This window comes from Homarus americanus, unplaced genomic scaffold, assembly GCF_018991925.1.
Source record: "Homarus americanus isolate GMGI-L3 unplaced genomic scaffold, GMGI_Hamer_2.0 scaffold50924, whole genome shotgun sequence".
In the NCBI taxonomy this organism is placed as follows: domain Eukaryota; kingdom Metazoa; phylum Arthropoda; class Malacostraca; order Decapoda; family Nephropidae; genus Homarus; species Homarus americanus.
The window spans coordinates 529677-552710 of NW_024718094.1; the positions used below are offsets into that span (position 1 = coordinate 529677).

General features: G+C 38.3%; 1 protein-coding gene across 1 annotated transcript in view; it reads right to left on the reverse strand.

Moving 5' to 3' along the window:
- Window positions 1-4862: 4862 nt before the first annotated feature.
- LOC121859169 overlaps window positions 4863-23034 on the reverse strand; it is a 42363-nt gene continuing 24191 nt past the window's right edge. The window contains exons 11-14 of the mRNA XM_042355919.1: window positions 16005-17336; window positions 15077-15908; window positions 6542-6649; window positions 4863-4999 (exon numbers count right to left, since the gene is read on the reverse strand). Of these exons, the coding sequence (XP_042211853.1) occupies window positions 4986-4999; window positions 6542-6649; window positions 15077-15908; window positions 16005-17336 (2286 nt within the window). The 3' untranslated portion in view covers window positions 4863-4985. The remainder of the gene's footprint in view (window positions 5000-6541; window positions 6650-15076; window positions 15909-16004; window positions 17337-23034) is intronic.

Consider the following 23034-nt stretch of genomic DNA (forward strand, 5'->3'; position numbering starts at 1 on the left):
ACTCTAAGCCTTAAGGACGTTAGCCCCAAATACATCCGCCTCTCTCTCCAGACAGAGGGAGAATGGGAGAAGACAATGCTGTAAAATAACGTTTTTGAGCATGGTACCATGTTCCACTGTAGGCCTCTTGTACAACACCCTAAAAACTGGAATTTATATGATACACATCCAAAATCTTTCACAAAAGATGAAGAAAATATGAGAATAGACAACTACACACCTTGCAAGCATTGTTACAACAACCCGTGTCATTTCTTTTTAAATATCCTAAAAACACAACTATGACACTACTGTACTGTACAAATACACAATAATCTAAACATGGAAACTTATTTCTCACTGAACCCAGATACAAAGTATTGACATTCATAAGATTTCAATCAGTGTTCAAACAAGAAACCACCCTCATCAATACCCACAGTGGACTTTTTGACCACTGTAGTAACCCATAAATATTAACCCCTACGCCCCGGAACGATCATCTCGGGTGCCCCGGTTGACGTTCCAGAACGCATGCCTTTACTCGGCATTGTTTGAATGCCCAGCGCGGGTTGTCAGGTTCCAGCGTGACTATTTGTGTGTCACACCACAGGGAAGCTTCTGGAGTGTAAGTACCTAGGTACTTTTGTTTGTTTCATTTTCATTGTTTGTCCATTTTATCATGTTGCATCAAAGTAATATTGCTAAAAGTAGTGTAGTTGTATTGTAGTGTAGTATTACTGGAAAATAATGCTATGATTATGTTATAAATAATATTTGTCAAATTATTATTCCGATACTTATTTCTGTGCATTACTTGCTCTCCCAAACACAGACAGCTTGGCGACAGACTGCATGTGTGTCGCCGAGTACTTTTTATGAAAAATAATGCAAATAAAATAAATTCTAAATGAATTATTTAAAGGAAATAAGTATTATGATCAGTAAATATATGTATTACTGGCCATCCCAGACACAAAGGCAAGCAGAAAATGGCCGCAAAGTGCGAACGTAACCACAGGCGCTCGCGTCAAAACAACGCTGTCCCCTTATCTCCCCCACTCCGCGCTGCCCTTTTCCCACCACTGTGGCCTCAGGGAAGTTTCTAGAGGGTCAATATATAGTTTTTCTTACTTCTATTTGGTTGTTTTATCATTTAAAAAGGTCAAAAATTATTTTTGGGTGAAGTTGATTTTTTTTCGATTTATCCCGCGTGGGAGGGTACAGCCAGCGGCACCCTAGCCCAGGGCGTAGGGGTTAATAGACATTTGATGTGACATGTGCCATGGACCAGACAACATCCCAGCATACCTGTACATCCTTAAACAGTGTGCACACATCCTTGTTTTCATACCAGACAATCTTTTCCAGTACTGAACTCTATCCTCCCGACTGGCTTTGTCTAGGCAAAAATCCCCCTTTCAAGACTGGAGACAGGACAAAGCCTTTCAAAGTACAGTACTGCCTCGCATATAAGACCTCCATTCTTTACACATTTTGTAATACATCATGAAAAACTTGGAAATATATAACATATAGACTTGCAATATGGTTTTGGCTGGAAACCATGTAAAACAATTAAATGCCACCCATCATAACACTTGACAGTTCCTTGAAAGAGGAGACACAAGTCACACCAACATACCAGAAACTGTGAAGGGTAACTTTTTCAGAGTGAGAGTTGTGAACTCTTGGAACAATCTGCCAGAGTGTGTTGTGACAGCACCGAGTGGAAGCTTTTCCAGACCAGACTGGATAAGCACTGGAGCAGGTTCAGATACATTCAGGAGCCGGTGCATAACAGAGACGTAACCGATCACCCAAGCGGATAACGAGCCGATCGGTGGTGAAGAGGATAAAAGTAAAAGTATGAAGCGATTCTTAAACTCAAACATTACAACTGACAGTACACACCTTGTACTGTACTTCCTGACATTCTTCAGTCATAACTTACTCAGCACATAGAGCTGTCTCTAAGTTAGTATCTTTTAAATAGGACATGGAAAAAAGAAGAAATTATGGATATGCTACTCTTTTTTTGTACTTGAGAAAAGGCATTTGAATCTGAAGCTGTTGAATGAATGAAATTGTTGATAAATAAAAACAATAGTTCAATCAAACACACACATGTTTCATACATCAATCACCTTCCTACTTTTTAAGAAAAACAGTTTTGTTCAAGATTAACCATTTGCTTGGTATATGAGGTAATGCTTAAGACTACCAAATTTTGCAATTGAGGATGTTCAAAGAAGGGCTGCCAACATCTCATGACCAAAAGCAACTAGAATATTAACAGCTGCCTCATTTACATTATAGAACAGAAAAAAAAAATTGTGTTAGCACCTTAAGGGGCACATTTAAGTGTACATATCTGGAATTAGCTGATAGTTGTTCTACTTGAGGACACAGTTTCAACTGAAAAGCTACCAATACCAGAAACTGTCAGAGCTAACTTATTGGCACGAGACCTGTGAACTCGTGGAATAAGTTACCAGCAAATGCTGGGATAGCACCAAGTGTTAAATTTTTAAAAGTCTAGGCTAAAACAACATTGGTGCATTTTCAGGTACATTCAAGAGCCTATGCATATCCAGTGCCTGCTGACAATAACAGCCTGAGATATGAATGAATGATGAAAGTGAAAGCAAAAATATAAAGACATACAGTACTGTACGGTACAATATCAGGAGTGGATTTAAGAGGGTTCAATTGTCTGAAATGAAAAGTGCATCTTCATCAGTTTGCTCAGCTAGCTAGTTAGTTGACAAGCAGCAGAAAGGATAAAAAACATACCTCTGTAAAATCCCTAATTTGTTAAAAGTCTTTATAATGTTACTTAAAAAAAAAAAAAAAAATCTCCTTAGAGTTAAAATCCTTCAATCTTGGTTACCACTAAACCTTAAATGTTTTTGTGTCATCCATCACTAATATTGTTTACTAACAGAAATGAACTCACTTTGATAAAATGCTTGGATCCAACACTTATCCTGAAGCAGTTTGCCAGTTGTTTCTTATTTAATGATTCAGGTAATTAAATTGTTGTACACTCGGAAAAACAACTATCATACAGGTGGGGTCCGATGATTTTCCAACTGAACATTCCCGCTGTCTCGCGAGGGCTGGTAGGCCTGAATGAGAGACATTTCGTACTTATAACATATACATTCTTTATGTAAGATATCAGGAAATGTTGGTAGCACTAATTACATAAATCACAATATTAGGATGCTACAACACCGCTCACAATGTGTATTTGACATGGAGAAATGAGTTCCAATCAAGTTTCAAATTGTGTTAGTGTGGCAGCAAAAACTCTGACTCGTTTCAGAGTGCCGATCACTTGTTACGAGCATGTGTGGTCGAACCCATGCTTCAGGGGCCTTTTTGAAACACTTCATTTGTAGTGTCAGTTTGTTTCACGCAGGAATTGTAATGGTAGTTTTTTTTACCGAGTGTACATCTGGATGTGAGACATGAGTAACGATTTAGCAAATATTTTAAGAGTTAAAACATAAGTATCAATCCATAAAAAACAACATATGATAACCATGTAAATTTTAATACAGTGTACTGTATTCTTGGATTTAAAAAAAAGATAAAAACATTGTAAAAATTAGAAAGATATTACAGCAGTAAACTGTTTAATTTTTCTTATATTTAATCCACAAACATTTTTAGTCAATCTAAATACACTGAACCATATACATATAGAGTAATGGGACGGAGCCCTCATAATGGGGGTGTTGGGCAATACGTAATTTTTTAAATCGGTGTTTGAACAGCATACACAAAGTTTATTTTCACCTCTTCTACTAATCCTTCTCTATATAAATTCTTCTTAATTTTCCATTAAAAATAGAAGTTAGAGTATCTTTGATTTATGCCTGTGACTGTACACAATGAAACATATAAAAGATTTACAATTACAGCATCTGATATTCTACCTTCTTGGAGGGCTGTGTTGTGTTGTCTTAATTTTCAACAAATTATGTACATTCCTGAAGAAGTTTCTGTCAAAAAATATATCTACTTTATATACAAACAGATACCTTTAAATGTTCAGTGGGGATCCGTCAGCAGATTTTGAGTTGGTAAGTGATACCAGAGATGTATTAACTAAATATTAACACATGACAAAAACATTTTTATAGAATAACATTATTGAGAGGTAATCAAGTTTAAATTTCAAAATCTACATTGAAAAAAAAGGGCATTTCTTAAAATTGTATGCCATGATCCTACACTTAAAAAATTCAAGTTGCATGTTTTTATTTTCTGGACAGTACATGTATGTAGTAATAAAATACCTACCAAATCTTTTTTTCTTTTTTTCCATGGCCTACAAAACCTTGTGAGTAACCTGGTAAGCTCCAGCCAATCACTGCCAACAGATAGCCTAATAAATAACCACATGCTCACCTGCTTAATATCAGGATACACCATGCTGCTGCTGGATAATGCAAGTGCTGCGCTGTATTGTTAGCTAGAGGATTAAAAGTCTTATCCCATAAATCCAACTTCTGCCACAATCTACAAGTGGTTACATTAACCAGTCAGGTTTCAGGTCAAGAATTAATATTAACATACTCATTGTGCTGCAACATACAATTCCACAAAACATGGTTCATGTGTCCAGCCAGTCACATAACCCTGCCACTACGTCAAAGGTTAAACATGTCCTGCACTCTCACCAAACAATTCTAACATAAGAAGTCCATTTTACACTTAAATTCTCTTTAAACAAACTAATATATATATATATATATATATATATATATATATATATATATATATATATATATATATATATATATATATATATATATATATATATATATATATATATATATATATATATATATATATATGCAAAACCCTCTTTAATTCTACTTATACTGTACTGTAGACTATGTACTGATACTTGCTGAGATTATCATTTGTTTTCTTCCTTTTTGCTAATCCCAGGAACCACAGATGCCAACAGAAGGCCAGCTGGACCTATATCAGAGGTGCTGTCCTGGAACACAGGTGACGGAGAATTACTTTAAACACAAGTGACTGACAATTACTCACCATTACATCTCTTCTATTTCTTTAACATGTCATATACAGTATAGTATATTTATAACAAACTACATATAACTGAATTCCTTAACATAATCACTGTTACCATTACTCAAAAGCTTTGCAAGAAAAAAGTTCATCTACTTGTATAATATTATTTATCAACACAAAAATACAAGTCAAACAACCAGAGACATAAATGGGGTGAATATATTTTTCGTGCCATACATGCTGTTATGGTATTGTTGTAGCAGATTCAGAATATAACTTGTGTATTTCATGTTAAAGATGTTGGCTTCAGAAGTGTAGATGGTGTTTGGATGAATTAAGAGAAAAGGGATTAAAACAACTTAAAAAGTTGTACTGTAGTAAATATTACCAGCAAGAATTTAAGGGAAAATGTGGTAGAGTGGATCATGTGCAAGCATCATTAAAGGGGTTTAGGTGTGGGCTCACCACAGATGATTTTACCCCATTAGATCAAACATTTTAGGTGTTATGGTAAAATTCTTATCTGCCATGCTTCAAATTCAATTTTTTTTTAAGTTTTGAATTTATATAATTTTACAGATTACAATACTATAATTACTGATAATCATGCCAATAATTACTACGTATTAACTATAAATATTTAATTTGTAAGAAAGCTTAGGTGATGCACTAAAAGATTTTCAGGAAACCCTCCAGTTTGGCAAATTCGAAGTTGGCAGTCAAAATTCAAAGTACTGTACCCTGCCCTCCATTATGGCGACCAAACCCACATCTTTGGCAAGAGCTTAAATTTAAATGCAATCACAACTAATAATTGTAGAATAATAATTGCAAGAAAAATCTCGCTTAATACTACTGGCGAGTATTCTTGGTGAGTATTTACCGAGCGCAAAGTGCCAGTCAGCTGTTCTGGCAGCCAATTTGACCATGTTAATCCACATTCCCGCTGCTTGTTTGAGTGACCTTGGCCTTTGTGTCACTTTTTTTACTCCATCTTGCTTGGCACGGCGTTCTCGCATGAAATAATGGCCTCAAAAGTACCTGAGGGTATTGAAGGGGATGAAAGTGGTGGTGAAAGACCGTCTGAGCGCCAGGGCGGTTCAATTGATGGAGTAAAAAAAAAAAAAGACGAAAAATTCTCGTGAGTATCGAGTTGGGAAGAAAATGAAAAAGTACTCAGATACCAGCTTAGTGTACATTAAGCTCCTCAACTTTAATTTTAAGGTTGGTTTTCTATGTTTATGTTGATTAACTAATTATTCATTCCCTGCAATAAAATATAGAGTATATGTGGGTAAAACGGGAAAAAATTGAGACTGAGTGGCCCCTTGGTACCTATTAGGCTTTTTCCATTGGATTTAGCCCTTTGGTTTGGCAATTCTGGGTTTGGCAAGGTTTTTTTGGCACTAATTAGTCGCCAAACTGGAGGGTTTACTGTATAAGTTTTTGCAAACTGGATTAAACAAGGAAATCCTACAGATGAGTGTTGGTACTTCTGCTATACCTGAAAACTGATCTACAATCTGTGGCTGAAAGTTGGCACCATACTGATGAAATAAGCTGTTCTCTACAGTTGTTCCTGATGAGCTTTCACACAACTGGTAATCTTCATCTGGAGGAAAAATATATTTTTAAACCTAGCAGAAGACAGCAACCCTTCCTTCTCTGTTAAAAGAAAGAAGCAGTTACCTTATATTTCTCATGCACAAGTGTACAGGTATGTGAAGAACTCCCCTTCAATCACCATACTGCTCAAGTACCTAAGCTTGATATTGTATATATTCTGTACAGTACAGTCTTTGGTGTAATGGTCAGCATGCTGGCCTCGCAAGCGAGCGGACCCGGGTTCAATCCCCGGGCAGGGTGAAACTATGGGCAAGTTTCTTTATGCCATTTTGCCTCTATCTACCCAGCAATAATTGGGAACCTGGATGTAAATCGATTTGCGGATCACGTTCCGGCGAGTTGTCCGGTCTTCTCAGACTGTTCCTTGATACTGGGTCATGCAACTCTTTAACTTAGGGTGTGGTTATTGAGTTGACGACAACTTCTACACCTTAAACAAATTCCGGCCATCCTCGTTACACGAAGGGCAACCATTTATTATAACTAGAGCAATGCCCTCACTATTACAATAATCAGTCACACATCTTGAAAATCTAATCTGATAGCAAGTATGCCCATGAAGTACCCTACACAAATTCCTTCTTCTATGCTAGCCTTTTTTTTCTCATTGTTTTTTCCCGAGAAATTTCAGAAAAAACCTTTCCATTCCGGGCATGAGAACTAATTTCCTAGGATTGCATCGTGTGCATTTCCAGAAAATTACGAGAAAATCTCTGTTCCAGACACGGGAAGGAATTTCCGAGAGCTTACATCTTGTTTCCGATGTGGGGACATGTGCCGGGCACGTGGGTAGGCTTAGAGTGCTCGTGAGCGACAATTTGTCACTACTGTCATGTGACTGCATGGGATGTCTATGATTGCCTGATGTATCTTGCAGCCTATCTCCTCAAACTCTTGCATCGTGACACTCTTACCGGTAGTTATTTGTCTGTTGCTATTGTACAAGCTTGCTCGATAGCTCATTGCCGTGTTAGCATATGATCTGTGTTTCGCAGTACTGTACATTATTGTACAGTACCAACATATAATCAGCCAAGAATACCATTAAAGCACTTAAGACGTAAAAAGTGATTACAGTTACGTATACTGTACTGTACATTCAGTAAGTGTGAAAGTACCATATGTACAGTCGCAGTCAAAAGTAATCATCCACACCTCCTACTGCCATACTAGCGAGCTCAAGGCCTTTCTACATGATGGGTTACAAGAGGGTGGGGAGCAGGAGCATTTGCAAGATTTTTTCCAGGGGAGGATGCAAGTTGGCAAGACAAGACCGGACAAACCAGAGTTCATTGAAAATAGGTACAGTATATACAGTACATCCATATAGAAGTATGATCAAGTACAATCAAGTTGCTTTCGAGTACAGGTAATCTATGATCAGCAATATCACTTATCAGTGTTACCACCAAATTATTAATCACTAAAATCATCGTAGGTCGACCTTGAGCATTATTAAAACTATCGAAAAAAATTCATTTGATATCATTAATCCCGAAAATCTAGGGATGGCCAATGCTATGTCTGTCATGGTGATGACATGCTCAGAACATCAGCAACGTAATTTCAATAGTTAAATAAATACTGCAGGCAGTGCTTGTCCACTCCAAAACCAGGTGCATTCAGGAGCCGGTGCATGACCAGTACTTGCCAACAGTGCGTAACAGAGACGTGACCGATCGCCCAAGTGGCTAATGAGCCGATCAGTGGTGAAGAGGATAAAAGTACAGTGGTCCCTCAGTTAACGAACACAATCCGTTCCAGCAGGTTGTTCGTTAACCGAAACCATTGTTTCAATGGGTTTTTGGGTAATTGGTTCCAGCTCACCGAAAATTGCCTAAATTCAACAAAAATGGTAGAAAAGATCACTTACTTTGAGGTGTGTATGTAGAAGGCTCCTGGATGATGATGGGAATTAGAATGGGGGTGGAGGAGAAGGAAGAAGAGAAGGCATTGGGGTGGAAGAGAAGTCACCCCATGGCACCATTTCACCCATAAAATTTTAGTTCTCTTGGTGTATTTCAAGATTATTTTCTTTAAATCAACACTGCACTGCATTATATATTGTCAATATGTAAAATATATTTCAAAATGACCAATAATTTGCTTGGAAACACAGAAAAAAAGCATTTGGTTGAAGAGAGTCTCAAGCAAGATGTTACCTCCAGTGAAAACAGAGAGACTAACGCCTGTTTGCTGCGTTAAGAGGCTGGATGCCGCGCATTAAACTAGTCACTTTACCTTCAATTATGTTCAATAATTGTTAAAATTACTAAAAAATTGAATATTAAACTTTTAAAATTATTGAATTGTATAAACTTCTTGATATTTACTAAAATAGTAAGGAATTTAAGCCCTAGAACCGATTAATGTATTGGCGGACTAATACTAAAGCTGGTTGACCGGCCAGTGCAAGCGAAAACATGTTGAGGTCGGTTCGTAAGAAATTCGTTAACCGAATTTTTGTTCGTTAACCGAATTTAAGAATCTTATGGGAGGCAGTTCGTTAACCGAAATTTCGTTAACCATGGCGTTCGTTAACCGAGGGACCACTGTAAAAGTAAAGTGCACTTACTACAACATTTCATTTTTAAACTAACTGTAAAATAATGCATAGTCACTTTTAATGACAAGTGGTCACAGCTTAATCATCACCTAACACCAGTTATACACAGTTAGTCTGTGATATGAACCATCATGATGATCTTACCCGAGACTGCCAGCCAGTTGTCGCTCTTGCCAACGACATTGTAATTCTTACCCGCAGAGGAATTTTCAAAAGTACTGGCTTACCCCAAGTGTCTGTTGTGGAAATGTTAAGTAACAAACCGTTCACTTAAACTTGTAATATCATGCAAATATTGTGTTCTAAGATTGCAGAAAAAGAATTATCTCATTTTCCAGGGGGCTGCAGACACCCATGGGTGGAGGAGGTATTGATGAGGGAAAGGCTAGGGGTGGCAGACCCAGGTAAAGTAGGAGGGAGCAAGTCATGGGCCACATACATAGTGAGTGTGTATATGGTCTTAGAATTCTCCTTAATACATGAAGGTGTTACGGTTGGTGGATGTAGCTTGACGTTGATGGTCTTACTAACCCTGGCAGTTGATAGGCCTAAGCCAAAACAACCAACCAACCAGGAGGGCGGGTGTCCAGGGAGGTGTCATATGGACTGAACTTTCCCTTAGTTATCTATGCCTTTACTTAAAATTCTTGGGAGGAGTGTGAGTGGGCTTTTGGCAAGTAATCTGTCATTAGGGTTAATAAGGCATCTGGCTTCCATGAGAGAAAGCCCCTGATATGACAACATAAGAGAGATGGGGCATGGCTTTACGTTCAACCTTGCTCATCACCAGTAACACTAAACTTGATCACTTCCACCTCTTGCTATACTGTTCTTGAAAAAAAAATCACTAGTAATTGATGAAAAAAAAAATGTTGGACAGAATGTAACTTGTCCGCCCTGTAATATGTTTATTTGAGTTATGAAAATAAATGCGAGGTGATGAGGTGGTGGTGGCAATGGTGTTTGGCCACTGCTCCACACCCAACCCAGGATAGACGTTAAAGAACGTCGATTGGCAAGTCATGGGCAAATTATTGGTTTGTGCATGTCAGGAATTGCAAGGGAAGTTGGCGCTACCAGACAGACTGAGACATTGGTTAACCCACAGGGAGGAGTTTGGAAACTTGGGAAACTGGCTGTGGTGAGTATTTTTTATGATTTGCTGGCATTTGATTATTAAAATGACTAATTTCAGGGGTGTAATGTAAACATAACTTATTGAACTTGAATTTTCAATTCATATAAATTATATAATTTTAGGCCAGGCAGACCAGGATTGACAGGTGAAGAGGACATTGGATGGGTTATCGAGATTCAGTATGCCCCGTGTTGATAAATATTAACCCTTATGCCCTGGGTGAGGTAAGACCCACCGGACCCCTCCCCCCCCATGCTGGCACATTTCGGCAAATTACAAAAAAAGTTTTAACCCACAATAAAAAACTGGTATTTCAGGTGTATAATTAGTGCAATCACTTCAAGTATACAGTGATCCCTCGGTTAACGAACACAATTCGTTCTAGAAGGTCGTTCGTTAACTGAAACCATTGTTTCACTGGGATTTTGGGTAATTGGTTCCAGCTCACCGAAAATTACATACAAAGCAAAAATAAATGCAGTAAAGTACACCTACTTTGAGGTGTGTATGTAGAAGGCTCCTGGTTGATGATGATGATAATGATGGGAATTAGAAGCAGGGGTGGAGGAGAAGGGAGAAGAGAAGGAAGTGGGGGTGGAAGAGAAATCACCCCATGCTTCATGCCGTCATTTCACCCATAAAATTTTAAGTTCACTCGGTGTAATTCAGGATTATTTTCTTTAAATCAACACTGCACTGCACTATATATTGTCAATATGTAAAATAAATTTCAGAATGACCAATAATTGTACTGTAAAAATGTAAAAATAGTTTATGTTCAAGAGAGCCACAAGCAAGATGTTACCTCCACTGACCAGATATAAACTGACGTCTTGCTGGACGAGTCAAGTGGCTGATTGGTGCACCAAAAACTAGTTTCCTGTACTGCAATTATGTTAAATAAGTGTGAAAATGACTAAAAATTTTAAAATAAAACTTGGAAAATTACTGAATAGTACAACCTTCTTGATATTTACTCAAATGGGAACGAATTTAAGCCCTAAAACTGATTACTGTATTGGCGAACTAATATTCCAGCTGGTGAGCAAGCGAAAACATGTTGACATGATTTCGTAAAAATTTCGTTAACCGAATTGAAGATTCTTATGGAAGGTAATTCGTGAACCGAAATTTCGTTAACCGAGGGATCACTGTACTGTTGTACCTGTCGTGTTCATGGTCCCCTACGTATACATCCACCACAGCGCCCATAACCATGACCTTGCTGACGGGGTGGCTGGCAGGGTGGGGAGGTGGAGTGAGTGCCATTGTCTTCATTTCTGGCTGCCTCAACAAACTTTACATCATCTGGGTCTGTTTCCTCCCCATCACTGTCTTTGTCACCAATACCCTATCAATGCCACTCAAATCAAGTAACTCTTGATGAAAAGCACTACTGTTGAGGGTATGGAGGGGCGAAGCGGGCCACGAGACGTCGAAGGACGTGCATCCATCGTGATAGATGGTGAGTCATAGGACCACTAAACTTGAGAAAAAGAATAAGTGCAAGTTGAGTTGCCCAGTAAATTCGAAGTACTTCATCCCGCCTGGACGTTCAAACTATGCTGCGAAAATTAAGGAAGTAGAGGAATTTCACCTGGGATTGTTATAGTGAACATAAAGGAATATCACCCGGGTTTTAAGGGTTAAAAAAAAAAGTGATTTCGACCATTGTATTTAATATTTCTCCTAATATCATTATCAAATATCTAATACAGGTTGTACCTCTCTCGTCCGGCAACCTCGGGACCTGACCGGTGCCGGACCATGGAACTTGCCGGACCATGGAAATTCACCCTTTTCCTGGATAGATAGTGACTTGTGCTTATGCTTGGAAGCACTAGCACCACTTTCTCTGCATCATGGTCTCTTTGAAGACATATTGAAGGGTTAAATGTCGTATAGTAGCTTCTCAAATTTCGCGAGTTTTTAATTCTTAACTTATTTTATTGGAACACACAAATTAATAAATAATTAAAAATTTTGACGGCGGAAACTTGAATTTCGACGGGTTTGAACGGCCCGCCAATGTGCAGACGACGTGCATAATCGTGTAAACAGCGTCATTTCTCTTATGTACAAAACATTCATTATTGTTTATTACTGAATGTCTTTTTTATTGAATTATTGTTTATGTGTGCAAAATGAGCAATACAATTCATTAATAATACGTAGAATATTAAAACACGAGGAAATGACACAGCATTGTTTTCGTTGATTACAAAACCAGTGACTGACTGGTTCTACATATAAAACTGAAGAAAATAAGACCTTGGCTGTAGCTGTAGTAAAATTAATATGGTTGTTTTAAGTAATGTTATTTAATGTTAATAAATGGAACAATAGAAGTAACTAACGATAATGGTAAAGAAAAAAGAGAGATTGCGTATGTAAGTGCGCATGCGCACACTTGAAAACATATCGTCATTACTTTACATAAGAATATGAAAGCAACACTTATTTACTGTTCATATATATTTTAATTAATGTTTCTGAATTTGTTTTTATTGAATTAATGTTTGTGTGTGCAAAATTAACAATACAATTTATTAATAATACGTGGAATATCAGAGGAGACGAGACGGCTGCCAGCATTGTTTATGTTAAAGCTAACAAAACCAGTGACTGATTGGTTCTACATATAAAACTGAAGAAAATAAGACCCTGATTTTAGCTGTAGTAAAATTAATGTAAAAAAATTAATATGGTTGTTTGAAGTACCTGTAATGTTATTTAATGTTAATAAATGGAACAATATAAGTAGCTAACCATTAATGGTAAAAACAAAAAGCGAGACTGTGCGTATGTAAGTGCGCACATGTGAAAATATATCGTCATTACTCTACATAAGAATATGAAAGCAACACTTATTTACTGAGAGAGAGAGAGAGCAGCCAAACTGCTGAATGTAAACAAACTTTAATTTCCCCCGGCTTTTTTTTTTTTTTGAGGGGATTAGCCCACCCGGGCATAGGTCACTGACCCACATTGGGGCCTGAGGGGCAAAAATTTAATACTCCTGTAATAATAATAATAATCAGATAAGTAAAAAAAAAAAAAAAAAGCTGCCTATCTACCTATTGGACAAACTAAAATCGTTCCGGACCACGGGAGTTTACGGGCCACAGAATGCCAGACTAGAGAGGTACAACCTGTACCCTCGCTTAAAACCCGAACCACAACCTGAAAAAAATTATAAAAAAGACAACTGATGGCACATTATAATAATCATAAAATAATGGTCTTTCAAGTATTTAAACCTAAGATAATATACTAAACAAATGCCATTTTTTTCTAAAAACCAGTTTTTGTGATAAAGTCCAGAATGCGACATCTAGCTTTATACCTAGATATGTAAATGCCTAGCATTAACTCGCCAGGTCAACATACAGGCAATTAAAACATCTAATAATTACTTAAATACGTAATATTAGGAGGACACGTAGCTACCTGACATTTAATTGCAATTCTCAAACCCCCTCCCGCACCCTCCATCACACGCATTGCTACAGTCATCTTTTGCCCTAGAGCGAGCAGTAAACAAATATCAACTCTCGAAGGGTGGAGATGGGTGGGATGTCGACGTCGGATAAACCAAGTAAAAATCTTTTTTGTAAAGCAAGAGGTTTCTTGGCACAATTGGGAAAAAGTATCTTTAATCGGGGTCCAATGAATTTGGAACTGAACACTCGTGTTGTCTTGCTAGGGTTGGTAGGCGTGATTGTAAGACATTTCATACCTATTATGGTCGGCCTAATTTAGTCATTTCATTTAAAATATCAAATTAGTTCATTGCAATGTGATTGGTGAATGGACCTTTACCAAAAACCTTCGTTTGTGGTGTCATTTTGTTTCGCACAAGAAATGTAAATATAGTGTTTTTACTGTGTGTACAATCCCTCCTTCATGGAGGGAGAGGATAGTGACAGTTAGTAACACCTGCTACAGTGGCGACCTGTGATGTAATGGTCAGCATTCTCGCCTCACAAGCAAGTGGACCCGGGTTCGATTCCTGGGCAAGGTGAAATTATGGGCAAGTTTCTTTATGCCATTTGCTTCTGTCAACCTGTAATTGGGAACCTGGATGTTAATCAATTTGCAGATCGTTCCGGGGTAATGGTTAGCCAGTGCAGTTGGGGAGTTGTCTGGTCTTCTCGGGCTATCCTTGATACTGGGTCATGCAACTCGCTAACTCAGGGTGTGCTTGTTGTGTTGGTGACCGCTTCTACACCTCAAAAATATTCATGCCTAGGTGGCCCTTGGGCTGGCCATCCTCGTTACATGAGGAGCAACCATTATTATTTTTTTTTACAATACTGTATGTTATACTTGTACAGTGGTGTTTGCATAAATAAATACTGTACAGCTTTGTAACTGTCTGTGAGATGCGGCACAGTTTAGAATTTCGGAAAACTTTCGCCAGTACAGCACCTGGAAACATTCAGGGATGTGCAATTTTTTCCTGGGATGAGAAAATTCATCCCCATACCCAGAAACCTTTTAATCCCGAAACCACTCTGCACCAATTATTCTTGCTAACGGGGATATCACTGTACAGTATATCTCATGTGAGAAAGAAGTAAAAACAGATGTAAGAAAGAACAAAATGAAGAATGAACAGACATGGGTTAAAACATATGGAAATCAGTTTGTACCCCTACACATGCAATTAAGAAAAGAGGATAAAAATTAATTACTGTATCCTGTACCTTGAAATGATACCGATGAAGAACAATGGGTAAAAATAACTGGAGTCCCCTCAATGTCCTTCCTTGTCTCAGGTGCTTCATTCATCAAGAGACAACCTGGCTGCTGCTGCTGTTGGCTCGGCTGTACTGCTTGCAAAACTTGTTCTAGATGGTGCTGGTTGACTTGTGGTAATTGGTGTTCACTTTCCTGTTCCTGTCTTTGTTGTAAATGGAATTCACAATTTTGACGTACTAGTTGAAAAGGTTGTTTTTGTTGTGGTTGTTGTTGACTTTGTTGGTGGTGTTGGTGTTCTATTTGCTGACTCTGCTGTATATTCTGTTCCTGTTGTAAATGTTGTCTTGGCTGTAGAGGTTTATGCTGTCTCTGTTGCAGATTTGGTTCGTGCTGTAGTTGATTTATTTGCTGTAAATTCTGTCCTTGCTGCCATTGCTGTCCCTGCTGTAAATATTGTTGTCTTTGCTGTAGATGTTGTCTTTGTTGCTGAAGAGGAAGTTCATGCTCAATTTGCTGTCTCTGGTGTAGAAGCTGCTCTTCTTGTAGTCTCTGAGGTTCTTGATATGACTGATGCTGCTGGCTGTGTGACCTTTGTAAGTGATGGCTGTACTGCTGTTCCTGGCAATGTTGTCTTTGTTGTTGGTGCTGGCCTTCTTCTTGCTGGGGTAGAATATGTTCCAGACTTTCTGGTTCTTTTTGTTGTTGCTGTTCTTGACACTGCTCTTGTAGTTGCGTTTGGTGAAGGAGGTGGTTGTGATGCTGTCTATCTTGATACAATTGTTGTTGATTTTGAAATGATTGCTGTTGCTGCTGCTGATATGGTGGTGGTGGTTGTTGCTCATGACACATTAGTTGTTGTTGTTGTTGTTGTTGTTGTTGTTGTAGCTGGTGGTGGTAGTTGTAACGAGGATGATGATGCTGCTGCTGTTCTTGGCATTGTTGTAGATGATGATGATGTTCTTGGCACTGTTGTAGATGATGATGATGATGATGTTCTTGGCACTGTTGTAGTTTTAGTTGCTGATGATAATGATCTCCCTGGTGTTTTTCTTGCTGGATGTGCTGTTCTTGGCACTGGTGTCTTTGTTGCAGGGGATGATGGTGTTCTTGCTGTAGATGTGTCTGTACCTTGAAGTTAAGATCTGATGATGATGGAAGGCTCAACTGGCATCCCTGGTGTGAACTAATATTTGTCTGAGGAGGTATAAATTGCTGACCATACGACAAACAACCACCATCTTGGTACTGACTGACCTGCTTGGTGGAAACTTCTTGCTGAGAATAAACCTGGTTTTGAGGAAACATTTGTGAGTCATGGTTAGAAGTTTCTGTTTGTCCTCTATTCTGATGCTGAACAGAATGCAATTTTTTACTTGAGAGGCAATCACTTTGGAAATTACATTTAGATGCCATAACATCATTTCTGTACTTTTGACGGCCATTTTGTTTTACACTGCCAGAATTATCACATTCAAAGGAGTTGTTAATTGCACAGGAAATAACATTGGTTCTGGTTGGCTGATAACTGTCTTCATGTGCAGGGGTAAAATCACTCATCTGGTGGTAAGTACCTGTTGAGTATTCACTACTGTACCCTATCTGATTACTGAAACTTGATTCACTGGTAGAGACATTTTCAAGCTGTTTTTTGTTATCCATCATAAACAAACTACCAATTACTCTTGTGAGGTTGTCTCCTGCTGGTGAATGATCATCAATAATACTATTTTGTGAGGAATTATTGAGGAAACCGATCTGCCTTTGGTCATGCAATGGTGATTTAGACAAATGTGATCCTGAATTAACCAAATTTGTTTTGTGTTGTACCTCAAGACTATTATTTGGTGGTTTGTAAGATGACTTTTGTTCTGTTTGGGCCAACACTGGCATTACACCCATTTTTTTGGATGGTACATTACAAAGGTCCTCCTCTGAACCTCGTTTCCTTGTTGCCTCTATGCATGGATTATCCACTATAATAGTTTTTGGTTCTTGCACTGTACTCTGTGGTGAACACCCAGTATCAGAATAATCTTTCCTGACATGACCTGAGAAATGGCCATGTTTTGTACTTGTCTTTTTCTGGGTACACAAAGAGTTAGTCATTCCTGCTGGGGTCGGCATTTGGGGAGACGAATCTTCCTGAGGTGCTACTGGGTTCTGGGACAGCTCCTTGTCTAAATGAGGATCAATACTTGCAATAATTTTTCTGAAGTTCTCTGAACTTATGGTCTGCTTCATCCCATCTCTCAGTTCTGGCGGCATCTGTGTAAAAATAATAATAATAATAATAATAATAATAATAATAATAATAATAATAATAATAATAATAATAATAATAATAATAATAATAATAATAATAATAATAATAATACAGTAATTATCAAGGTAATCAGAAGTATGCTATGAAAGATGAACTGCTAATCCACCAGAAGCACTTGGCCAATTTAAGTACAGTGTACATAAGGTATACTAGTAAATTATTTTCAGCACATACAGTACATAGACACACAGTAAACTACAGTACAGGTACGTACAATCAGTCCTCGACTTACAACGGGGTTAGGGACTGACGACCAGGTCGTAAGTCGAATTGGTCCGAAGTCGAAAATGCGAAAATAATACATAGAAAATCTAAAATGGGTGTCTCTTTTTCTTCTCAGCACCACGAGAACTCTCACCTTTACGCTTGCCAACCACTTTAAAGGGAATTACAAACGTAAATTTTGTCAGTACACAGCGCGATCACTAAAGTTGGGACTTGAAAATATGTAATTTGAAAAATATTTTATACGACTGCGGCGGTCATATGTCCAGGTGGTCTTAAGTCGAGTAGGTCGTAAGTCGAGGAGTACCTTTATATACAAATTCTGTATCTGCAAAAGGAAGGGAGGTAACCAGTCTTACATAAAAGTACAGTATTGAGACAAGAAAACACTATACATTACAGTAAACTCTTGATAACTCTCCATTTGAAATCTCGCATCTCGGAATTTCATATAATTCGGCATGTATATGGTCTCAAAATTTAATAAAAACTGACTCGGGAAATGCCGGGTTATAAAAAATTATCTGGGAAAATCTCGGCATATTTGGCCACGTGGGTAACACTTATCGCACTGCAATTAACTCTTGGTCAGTCTGGTGTTTGTTATTGCTGTGGTCGGGTGTGTGCTGGCTCACTCCACCCAGTACATGGACGTGGGAAGGGAGGGTGCTGTAGCACCCTAATATTTTGGGTATAAAGTACTATATATTGCACAACAGAGTATCTAGGGCAACAAAATTAATATTCAGCACTCCTTGGTAAAATTTGGTTCCTGCCCTGCTAACCCAGTAACACCCAACAACCTTCCCCAATCATGTCAGGCCAGTCACTGTATGCAGAATGTCTCCATTATTACGGTAAATCCAATGTTGTAGATTTTATTTAATTTACAGTGCAATTCATTTAATTTAAATTCCAACTACAGTATCTGAATCTTCCAGGTATCCCAACTTTGTCCCCTTTGGTATAATTTCCAATTTAATCCAACTGAAGTCATTTATTCGTGTCTCTGACACCTGAAGCGCTAACCGCTTTTTAAAAAAATTGCTGTGATAAACAATAAAACTGATACATAGGAAATCATAACATACAATAGCACATAATTTACATACAAAAAATGGCTCCTTCCACACTCAAACCATCATCCAAGTGACACCACAGTTTAGCCAGGCAATCAACCAGTTGACCGAGACGTGTGTGCCGTGACGTCACATGGGAAGGGGGGAGGCGGGTGAGTCAGCCATGCAGTACAGCTCACCGAGTGGCACATACACACGGTGTTCACATATACCGTGGGTACTGTGTCGGCGACCCTTAAGTGCCGGAGACAAGGATTCGCGGTGTTTATGACTAGACAAATATTAACAGATGTCTACCAATGTCAGTGGCCCTCAAAGCACTGCCAGTGAGTTTATGGCCACTGTGGACAAACACTTCCATCTGTCCACAACAACAGATATCAACAGATGCCCATCAATTACTTATTCCAGACGCTCCCTGTACCTTCTAAAGCAGTGGTTCCCAACCTTTTTTGGCTGCGACCCTAAATTTCCCAACAATACAGTGTCGTGACCCTCAGGCATATAATATATTACATAGCTTGAATGTTAAGCAAAAATTTGTTTGACTATGATAAGTACTATATTTTTTTTAATTGTCTGAAGGCCCCTCTCGACCCTACTGAGGACACCCCGCGACCCTGATATGGATCGTGACCTGAGGTTGGGAACCGCTGTTCTAAAGCATGGGAACAGTTATCCCGATGGCAGTGTTATGGCGCGACTGAAGTCCCTGAACAAATTCCATGCTCGCAGCCATAGACAAGGACGTCATAAACAAAAGCCCAGTAGGACCATAACCTCCACTAGAAAACCAGAGAAACCTACTCCTGACAGACCGTATCATTACAATGAAGTTCCAAGAATGTGATATGATCTGAAACGTACCATATTAAGGGATATCAACTCTTTCATTACCTCTGTTCACATGGACGTCAAGGGGGCATTGCCCTTTTCTGTCAAGATGAACTACACACCTGTCACGCCTGCAGGTTCAAGTCCCAGCTGATGTGGAGGCATTATGGGTACGGGTCATGCCACGGGCCCCACACTGCTTATATCATATACTGTGTGGCATACCACACTCACCCACAAGAGACACTCACCACCTTAGTTAGGTACCCATGTGCCAAGCTAGTATTATGCGGGGATTAGAACAAAATTGACACCACCGATATCCCGTCTGGTCCCCCAGATATGCTAGGGACTGTCAGTCGATTGAAAATATCCAAAGGAGGGCCACCAGACTAGTGCCTGCACTGTGGCACCTCAGCTACCCTGAGAGATTAGAGCACCTGAAATTACCTAGCTTATACTACAGATGGGCAAGGGGAGACCTAATTGAGGTGTACAAGCTTCTCAAAGGGCACTACTCAGTTGAGTGCCCTTACCTGGAGATAGCGGACACTCGCCCTACAAGGGGTCACAGCTCAAGGGTGAATAAGCCGGAAGCCAGTGGTGTAGAGCTGTGGGAACGCGTGGGAACGGTGTTCCCTTACTTTGTTTGGGAAGGGGAACGGCGTTCCCTCACTATTTCAAATAAATCTAAACGTAAAATTTTCTAATGAAATGAAATTTTTTATTTCCACCCCTAAAAGAAATATAAGAAAGAATCATTAACTTTTTCAATTCTTTTTGCTTCAACTGAGGTAATGCTAGCCTATAAACTTTGAGGCATTGTGATTTTGCGGCATCGTCGCATTACTTAATTATTAAAAACTCACAAAAATAATAGCCCCTTCTTCCCATTTCTTACAGGCCGGCGGCCGCTCCCCTCACTTGGACATTAGTGTTCTTGGTTGCCAAATACCTTAAATCTGGTAAAAAATTAAAAATAGGTTGTCTTATTTTAGTTTGTCTGTTATATATTTTTGTGTTAATTTATTCTAATTCTTTTTTTATAATATATTCTCTTAATAAGCAGCAGAAATATTTGTAAATACAGTATTTAAAATAATGTGCATTCCAAAAAATCTGGCATACTCAGCATTGCTCAGCGCAATGTGCTGACACTGCTGTAGACCTGCAGTGCTGAGTAGGAATGCCAGTTTAGTTGCTCACCAAGTCACCTAGAAAATGCACGCACTTGTCTTGACACTGGTGGAAGTCTAGAAGACTATTATTGTACCATTGTATATGTTAACAGAACTGGTGAAATTACATAGTGGCGTTCTGAGAACCGAAGCTCAATGCGAGTGATGTAGGCTTTGGTGGTTTACCCAAAATTTCCAAAAATCTTTATTTAATCAAACGTTGTACCCTCAAAAATGAGTGAAAAACGTAAACAAGCATCCATGCACAAAAAAAAAAAAATTAATAGAACACACAGAAGAAAGTGCAACTTGTGCAAGTGATTCCACAAGTGATATTGAGTGAGGAAAAGTAATAACACAAGCTACTACTTTTAGCGGTGTGTCATATTCCAGTGAAGTAACACTGCCAGGACAACATATAATTAAGTCTGCATGGCCTGAAATTTGGACTGCTGAGATGTGGGAAGATAAGAAGTGATTCCGGAAAAATCGGATGTGCAGCATGCTCTAGTGTGACAAATCTAGGCCCATTTAAATCACAGGGTGCTAGTGTTTCCAAAGAGTGGTGTTCAGTTTCAGTTTCTTTCAATGGCAGCACAAGATCAGTCCAACTATCATCCTTGAGAAAAAAATTTTTGCTTCATTCAAAGTCGCAGTCACACATCAGTGCTGTTAAAATTCTCCAGAGTGCAAGGAAACAAGTTGAAACTATCGTGTACCATTTAAATAAATCTGAAGTAGAGGTTACCTGCAAAATATTTAGAACTGCATATTATATAGCCAAATATGATAAACCATATACTGACTATTTTGATTTGTTGCAATTGCAAGAATTAAATGGAACAGACATTCCACAAGGAATGCGTTCACGAATTAGTGCTACAAATATAATTGACCATATTGCACAAGAAATGAGATCAAGAGTCAGCAAACACATCCTTGAAATAAAAGGAAAAATAACCATTCTAATAGACGAGTCCACCACTCATAGTAGCAAAACTACTTTGATAGTCTATTTGAAATGTGAAACGAACAAGTCGGATGATCCACATTTTATTTCCCTGGATTTGCTAGAATTACCTGATACAACAGCAAAAACAATAAGCGAACACTTACTTACTTGTCTTGCTGAGCATGGGTTTGATCATGATTATCTTCAGGACAATCTTATTGCTTTTACCAGTGATGGTGCCAGTGTAATGTTGGGGAAAAACTCTGGTGTGGCTCAACGACTGTTGTAGAAGTACCCTAATATTATAGTATGGCATTGCTTAAATCATCTCTTGGAATTGTCAGTCGCAGATACAATTTCTGAAGTACATGGTGTTAATCATTTTCGTTCATTTATGGATAAACTCTACTCTTTATACAGTCAATCTCCTAAGAACCAAAGAGAAATTCAACAGTGTGCAGCGAAGCTTGCTCAACAGAAGAAAAATATTGGAAGAGTGTTAGGAACTAGATGGGTTTCAAGCTCCTTCAGAACTGTCTCAGCAGTTTGGAATGACTTTGCATATCTGTGTTATCATTTTGAGCATGTTGGCAGTGGCACTGATAAAAATTGATCAAAAGTTGACCAGTGTACCTTCAGGGGGCTTCATAAACGCATTTCATCAAAACAGTTTCTCCTTGATCTGGCACTTATGTACGATGTATTATTTGAATTATCTCTTCTTTCTGAGTCCTTACAGAAAAGGGATATTACTATAGACAAGTTAATTCGTCGCAGCATACGATTTTAGAAGCAATGAAGGAACGCAAGGGTAAAAAAATCTTAGAAGCAGAAAATGCCATTAAGAAAATGAAGTTTGCATCAGTGACACTGACAGATAACAAGATTGTTTCAATCAATCATGGTCAATTTTTAACCAGTATCATAAACAACATGAAACAACGGTTATTCACATCTTAAAAAAAAATTACTCAATTATTAAAAATAAAATGTTAGGCCTCATAAAAGCAGAGTGCTTTGCATAAATGTTTATAAAATATTCAAGGCTAGGAAAAAATACTTCAGATTGTAAATCATAATGTTAAGAGTTATATCAGATGTCAGGTCACACTTGAGTAGGTGTGCATAGCCTTGCAACCTTGATGTATAAAATGTACTCGAGATATTGTGCAGACTCTGCTTTTTCCCTTCACATTGTGCAAAGTTCAGTATGCTCTCAGATTTCAGAAGAGCACATTCACCGTATAAGAAAAGCTGCTATATTTTTGTGCTCTTTCACTGTAAATTTTATTCTCTGTTTTTCATATGGCTCATTATGGTAAATTCCGATGAATTCTAACATTTATGAATTCTCTGGAAAAATTGTGTAAAC